Source organism: Eumetopias jubatus, unplaced genomic scaffold (assembly GCF_037043125.1).
Source record: "Eumetopias jubatus isolate StellerSeaLion01/CBP00866 unplaced genomic scaffold, mEumJub1_p1.0 scaffold_8, whole genome shotgun sequence".
Taxonomy (NCBI): Eukaryota; Metazoa; Chordata; class Mammalia; order Carnivora; family Otariidae; genus Eumetopias; species Eumetopias jubatus.
This window is the reverse complement of record NW_028274814.1, coordinates 137,488,497-137,495,600: the sequence shown is the minus strand read 5'-3', so window position 1 is coordinate 137,495,600 and position 7,104 is coordinate 137,488,497. Positions and strand designations below refer to the sequence as shown.

The 7,104-nt window shown below is 56.4% G+C and overlaps 1 protein-coding gene across 2 annotated transcripts; it reads left to right on the top strand.

Annotated features, from left to right (window-relative positions):
* The first annotated feature begins 1,099 nt into the window (after nucleotides 1–1,099).
* Nucleotides 1,100–6,820, top strand: RTL6 (retrotransposon Gag like 6). Of its 2 annotated transcripts, none has more exons than XM_028115560.2 (2): nucleotides 1,100–1,265; nucleotides 1,482–6,820. In XM_028115560.2, exon 2 carries the CDS (start codon nucleotides 1,803–1,805, stop codon nucleotides 2,520–2,522), a length of 720 nt encoding a protein of 239 aa, XP_027971361.1. In that variant the 5' UTR covers nucleotides 1,100–1,265; nucleotides 1,482–1,802; the 3' UTR covers nucleotides 2,523–6,820. The 2 variants fall into 2 exon arrangements, with proteins under 2 accessions (XP_027971361.1, XP_087881529.1); XM_088025403.1 differs by lacking the exon at nucleotides 1,100–1,265 and adding an exon at nucleotides 1,275–1,334.
* The last annotated feature ends 284 nt before the right edge of the window (nucleotides 6,821–7,104 follow it).

Sequence of the window (7,104 nt, the reverse complement as noted above, 5' to 3'; positions counted from 1 at the left end):
GTACTGACACCCTCATGCTCCAATTCCCATTTTATACAAGTGAAAATGGGAAAGGTGTGAGAGAAGCTGACTTTGTCCCAGGATTGAGTGAGGAATGCAGGGGCTGCAAGTGGTTCAGCCTCCTTGAAGATGTGTCCTAGAAGGACTGGCATGGTGGGTGTCTTCTCTCTCTGGTGGTGCCCCAACCTGGAACTGACCACCCAGAAGCAGCTCAGCAGGGTCAGGCAGGAAAAGCATCCAGATCTTCGTGCTCTTTGGCCTGGTAATTTCACTCTTTGGCTATGACCCTGGAGAACTTGGCAGAGGCAAGTCTGGGATTTATATACAAGAAAGGTTTATAGAACTTCCACAAGGAACTAAGATAGAGATCCATCAAAAGGGGCATGGTATGCGATTTCAGTGGAACTCTAGGCAGTAACTGAAAAATCATGCTTTTGAAATAACTTTAAAGGGAAAATGCTCAAAATTCAGTGTGCTATTAAGGTTACAAAATAGTTCATAAAGTACAAAAACTAATATTTTGAAATAGAATATAGCAAAGAAAAATGACTGGGTGGAACTACAAGAATATTACTATTTGTTTTCTTCAGGTGCAGGGATTTTTGAGTGATACAAAATTGTTTTTATAAGACTTCTGTGGCATCAAAATTTGCTACAATGAGTATGTATTATATTGAATTTGCATTCAAGTTACAATATGAAAAGCATGTTTCATTAAAAAAATATAATTACAACATATACAAAAAGAGCCTCGCTCGTAACCTTAGAAAGAATTACGAAAACAGGAAGGCATCTATCCTACTAATAAAATAACAGCAACCCCGAACATCACTGATTGGCGGCTGCAGGAAGACGCGGAGCGGTAGTCCTGGGAGGCGGGGCTGCGTGCGCCATTTCCGGGGCGGGGCTTCGGCCTCCGCCGCGCACGCGGGAGCGGGCGGTCTCCATGGCAACCAGCGGGGCCCGCGCGAGGCCCGCCCGCCGCCGCCACCGCCTCTGCCGCCGCGCCCGCCCCGCCCGCACACCCCGGCCGCCCGCGACCCGCCCTCCCTCCGCTGCGACCCCGGCCCCGGCCCTCGCTCGTGCTCCCGCCCGAGGCCGCCCGCGCCCGCCTCCCGCCGCCGCCCCGGTCTGACCTGACCGGGAAGCAGTTCCGCGGGCCGCTGCTGCCGTGACTCATCGGCCCGCCCGCGTCCCCCGATCGGGCCATCTTGGTCGCGGCCGGCGCGGCAGACGGAGCCGCGGAAGAAGCCGCGGAGACCCAGGTACGCGCCCGCCGCCCGTCCCGGGCCCCCGCGCCGCCGCAGGTGCATCCGCCCTTTGTTCTGCGCAAGGTGGGCGCCGGGCCCCGCGCGGGGAGGGGGCTTCGGGCCCGGGCGCTCCTGCCCACCCGCTTTCCGCCCCCCCCCCCCCCGCGGCCTTCCCTTCCACCCCTCTCTACGCAGTCCAGACGTTTCTGAAAACATCTTTTCCTCCTTCAGGGCCCAGAACAGTCCACCCCCCTGTGCAGCCCGCCTTGGCCTAGTGAGGTCTGCGTTAAAAGAGCCGCTTCCGGAATCGGCATCCCCCAGGGCCTGCCCCACCTGCCTGGCCCCGGCTGTGCTCGGCCCTCGGCCCTCGGCTCCGTCTGCCCTGCCTTCTTGTTTGGCCTTCTCAGCCGCTCTGAGTGTTGAACCCCGCCCTTTCCCTGATTCCTGTCGGGGTCTACCCAACTTTAGCATCACAGGTGCTCAGGTTCTGGGCTACCCACACCCCCTTCTCCCAGCCCACCCGTCTCAGCCTTAGGCTGACCTCTGGCCAACATGGTCCAACCCCAGACATCAAAAGCTGAAAGCCCGGCCTCGGCAGCATCTACCAATGCCCAAATGGATGACGTCATCGACACCCTGACCTCCCTGCGCCTCACCAACTCCGCGCTGAGGCGGGAGGCGTCTACCCTGCGGGCAGAGAAGGCCAATCTCACCAACATGCTGGAGAGCGTGATGGCAGAGCTGACCTTGTTACGCACCAGGGCCCGGATTCCGGGGGCGCTGCAGATCACCCCGCCCATCTCCGCAATTACCTCCAACGGGACCCGACCAATGACCACGCCTCCAACCTCTCTGCCCGAGCCCTTTTCTGGAGACCCCGGGCAGCTGGCAGGGTTCTTGATGCAAATGGACAGGTTCATGATCTTCCAGGCCTCCCGCTTCCCGGGTGAGGCGGAACGAGTGGCGTTCCTTGTGTCCCGGCTGACCGGGGAGGCAGAGAAGTGGGCGATCCCCCACATGCAACCTGACAGCCCCTTGCGAAACAACTATCAGGGATTCCTGGCAGAGTTGCGGAGAACCTACAAGTCTCCACTCCGGCATGCACGGCGCGCCCAAATCAGGAAGACTTCTGCCTCTAATCGGGCCGTGCGGGAGCGGCAGATGCTGTGCCGCCAGCTGGCTGCGACAGGCACGGGGCCTTGCCCGGTGCACCCAGCCTCCAGCGGGACTAGTCCAGCTCCGGCTCTGCCCAGCCGAGCTCGGAACCTTTAAGAGTCGGCCACCACCCGGGTCGCATCTACAGCCACGCAGACAGCATACACCCTTTGCTACGTAGAAGAAATGTCCATAGGACAGCATCACCCTTGTTTGAAGACATTCGTCCCTGCCTCTCCAGACCTGTACCATAAGGAGATCTTCCTTCATCACTCTTGGGCGCCCTGTCACCCACCTTGCTTCCTAGTGATCTGTGCTATAGCTTTGTCCTCACCGTGCATGCTTCCCCTCCCTTGCTTGCCGCCCCAGCTCTCCTGGTGACCACAGCTCTGCTGCTTGGCCACAGTGACCCCACAGCCCGCTGCCGATCATTTGGGCTGATCTCTCCCAGCCTGACTAGATTCATGGACGCTCCTACTCCACCCTGTGCAGGCCCCCCTGGCGACTCCCTGCTGATGATAGAGGGGAGCCACTTTGGCCAGGCTGGTGGTGTGTTTTGGGTACCTGGGGGAGGGGAGTTTGGCTTCGCACCTGTAGGTGATCACCAGCCCTGCCAGGCCCCGGGATAGCAGGCGGGGGCCTCGATCTTGCTGCGGTGGCCAGGTGTTCACTGCTGGGAGTGTGGTGCAAGCATTTCTGGTGGGCAGGCTTTGCTCTGCGCATGAACACGGAATCAGTGTGTCCCATTGTCGCCCCTGGGAAAGACCGCTAATGCAGCTAAAGGGAGAAGCCCCCAGAGGATGCACCTGCAGGAATGCTTGGCTTTAGTTGCCAATGTTCTGACAGCGCTGGGCATTCTGGGAATCTGGAACTTCCCTGCTACATAGGTCATCGTGACTGTGGATCGCTGAGCGGTTCCACGGAGCCAGCACAGGCAGCACGTTCATGTACATCCCTGCCCGAGGCCCACAGCGGGCTGAGGAGGGGGGGGTGCGCCAGTGGGAAACACCACCACCACCAGCTAGTGTGTAGTCACCCCCTGCTCTCTGCGCTCATCACTCGGCGGTAGGCCTGTCTAGCTTGAGACCTGTTCCCATCTTCATTCAGGTGACATGTGGCCTTCACCTCGGCCCCCTCGGCCACCCGCACCACCTCTAGGTCTCCAAAGCGGCGTGGAGCATGTCCTCCCCATGCCTGGGCTGTCCCATTGGGTGTCTAGCCTTTGTCTAAGAAAACAGGGACTCCTAGCCGGAGACCCAGATCCTCTGGGATGCATCAGTAAGCACTTAAGGAAGGCCCCACCCGGGGCCTTTGTGGCATTTGTAAAGGGAAAGAGCTGCAGTCTACCTTGGTCTTAATGTGGGGACGGGACAAAACTGACACTTGGGTCTGAATTCCGAGGGACAAAGCTACACCTCCGATGGTGGGTGGCCTTTGGGCTCCTCACAGGGGACACCCAGAAATCACTTTCTAAATGAGACTTGGTCAAGCCCTTTGGACCATGATGATCTCGCCATATTTAATGCCAAACGGACCGCATTTACATGACCACCTGGACCATGGGGAATATGAGGTGTCTTACCCTGGGTCCACCTGCCCCGTCCGAATGGTCCTGGCCTGACTGCAGAAGGATAGCCTCTGCACCCACCCGGAGACCAGTGTCTTGGGATACCCAGAGGTTGGGTCCTAGGGTCCAGCCTTTGTTCCTAAGAGTTTTGATGATGCTGGGGACAGGGACTGCGTTCTTGAAGTGACCACTGCCTTGCAAGGTCAAGGATATTCAGTGGCCGCTGGGGTTCGTGGACCACTGCCACCCACTCATTGTAAACTCTGTTAGCCCAATCGCCCTGCTGAAGAACTGCCTGAATACAGGCTTCAGGCCCCCCTGGATTCCAGCCAAGGCTGCTCAGGTGGGACCATGGTGCTCATTAAGCATGAATGGGGGGGGGACACAGTGGGGCCACCATTCTGGGGGGTGGGACCTCTAGTGGGGGATGTACAGATCACTTTCTCTGTGCTCAGTGCTCTACTGTCTGCCTGCTGGGTGGAGGTGCCCACGGATGAAGGGGTGCAGGCACCTGGGGGACAGGAGGCCCGCCGGGCGTAGGTGGCACCCTGAACGTTTCCACGTGGCCCAGCCTGGCGAGGGCAGGAGACCCCCCCATGGAAGCAGGGCGGGAACCGTGCCATCTCGCCGACCCCTGGGCCCGCCCACGTGGCACGTAGAAGTCCTACTGTGCTTGCGTTGCGCGCAGCCTTGGAGTTGTGCGCTGTGTGCAGCAGGGCCTGAGCTGCGGAGGGCCGGGCTGGCCGTGCTGCCTGTCCCCCCGTGACCCGGCCCGTCCAGGCTGCTGCCCCAGGCTCCAGCCTCCAGCCCCCTTTGGTTCGGTGAGTTGTGTTTCAGCCGCTGGTGCTTCTGTTCGTGGGCTTGGGACTGGTGCTGTTGCACATCTGTGACCTTGACCGCTTCCGGCGGTCTTGGAAGTGAGTAGACGAGAGGCTCAGGGGGTTGCCCCGCATCGGACTCAGACGAGGCCCCACATTGGGAGCCCCCCTGTGGCTCCAGGGGAAAGACACCCGAGTTCCCAGTGGAAGAGGAGGAGACCCGCGCTCCATGCAGCCCAGAGCCAGACCGCGGGTCGGGGAGGGTCAAGCTGAAGAAGGAAGTGGGGGAGGGGAGCGGCTTTGTACAGACTTCGGGGTTGTGGTTTCTCTCAATTTAAGAGAACAGGTATTGATTTGTAAAAGGGACAGGCAGTTAGTAGTGTTAAACAGTGCACGTGAGGGAAAGTTTTATGTTTTTCATGGTGTTGACATTATTTGAAATATATTGTGGTTTTTCTGGTCTACCTGATACCCCATCTGGTAAGTAAGCCTCCTGGCATAACAGGGCATCATTTGAGATGGAATTTAGAATAAGGGGTGACTTCCTGGCTGAATGTATAGTGTGACCTTGGGATTACTTTAATGTCCTAAAGCATTTCGCTGACTTCTAGGAAAAAGCAAAGACCTGGTTCGTGGGTCCCAGGTAAGTATATGATGAGTAAGTAATGACAGGGGTGCACAGCCCCCCGAGAAGGTGCTGGTAGGACTTTTCCCGGTGTGTGGGTCCCTGCCGTCAAGTGTGACAGGCCACTTGCTGGGTCACCGCGGTCCTGGCCGTTCGGCCCATAGGAGAGAAGTGTGAGGGAGAGTTGGGCAGGTACTTAGGCTGCCTTAAGGGGGCAAGCCCTATCGTTGTATAAAAGGACATTCCCGTGGGCCACCGCCAGCAGTGGAGTTTCGGTGGGAGGAGGAGGAGGAGGAGACCGAGATCCTTGCAGAAAAACTAAGATCCCCAGTGCCTGGGGCATGTTAGACGGGGGGGCTTAGAGCTGAGGTCAAGACCGGACTCTTCAGAAGGAAGTGCAGAGCACCTTGTTGGACCAACAGCGGTAGCTTGCCGGCGTCGGGAGAGGATTTGGGTGTAGGACAGGTCCACTGTGTGGAGAGAGCTGACGACCCCATGGCGTCTCTCGGGGTCCTAACCTGGGGGGTGGTGGCAGTTGGTGCAGCGCAGACGCAGTGGAGGAGGTGGGAGGGACCCTGGCTCCTCACTGCAGTGTCACTAACTCCACGAGCAAGTAACAACGCACCAGGTCTTTTCATAATCAGAGCAAGCCCACACCTTGTAGAAATTTTACAAAATAAGGTAGAAAGCGAGAAGAGTGAAGTGTTAACGTGTTGGTGGCTCTCCTGCCAGGTGCGCCCCCCCTCCCCCATCCATCATGGTTTTTCTTCTTTTTGTTGGGACGTAGTGGTGGTTCTGCCTTCTGTAAGGATACAATATTGTGTGGGTGTTTTCACTTCCATGAGGGAACTTCCCCGTTAACACGTTATTACTAATTTTAGTTTGAAATGGCTGTGTCCTCCATCACGTAGATGGACAGTAGTGCCCATGGTCGATCACCCATGCCATTCGTTACTAATTTCTCACCGCCAGAAACGGAAGAATTTCTTCGTGCATAACGCTTTTCCCCAATGTCAAGTTAATTTCCTTAGGATAGATTCTCAGAGGTGGAGTTATTGAATTAATATGAAAACCTTTGAGCCCCTTATTACATATTGACAGAACGGTTCCCAGCAATGTTTGTATCCATTAACACTGCCACCAGCAAGGATGTATGTGCCCGTTGTACCATCTCGCCAGCTCGGAGGATTATCCTCTGGCTAAATACTTGCTGATCTGATAATGAAACAGCATTGTGTTTCAGTTTGCATTTCTTTGCTTTCTAGCAAAGTTGAACATCTTTCCATGTTAAGCAGTTGTATTTCCTCTTTTGTGGATCGTCAGTGTCCTTTGCTCTTATCTACTGGGGTCTGATAAATTTGTATGAGCTCGTTATATATTAAAGGTATTAACCTGTTGTGTGTCATATTTGCTGCACGTGTGTCCGGCTTTACTTTTGTGTGTGTTTTACTGACATTTTGACTTCTTACACAGCCAGTCCACTCTCTCGTTGGGCACGGTGCCCACTGGACTCTTAACACAACAACACGACACAGGCACATACGTTTTGTCCCTTTAGCTCACGGCTGTACCTGTAACCACATGATGTGGTGGGCACTCTAAACCTTTGCCAGCTTGTTGCATGGATGGATGGGCTGGGTGCTGGGGGTTTGTGGATGAGTAAAACAAGGCCCAGCCCACATGTGTGGG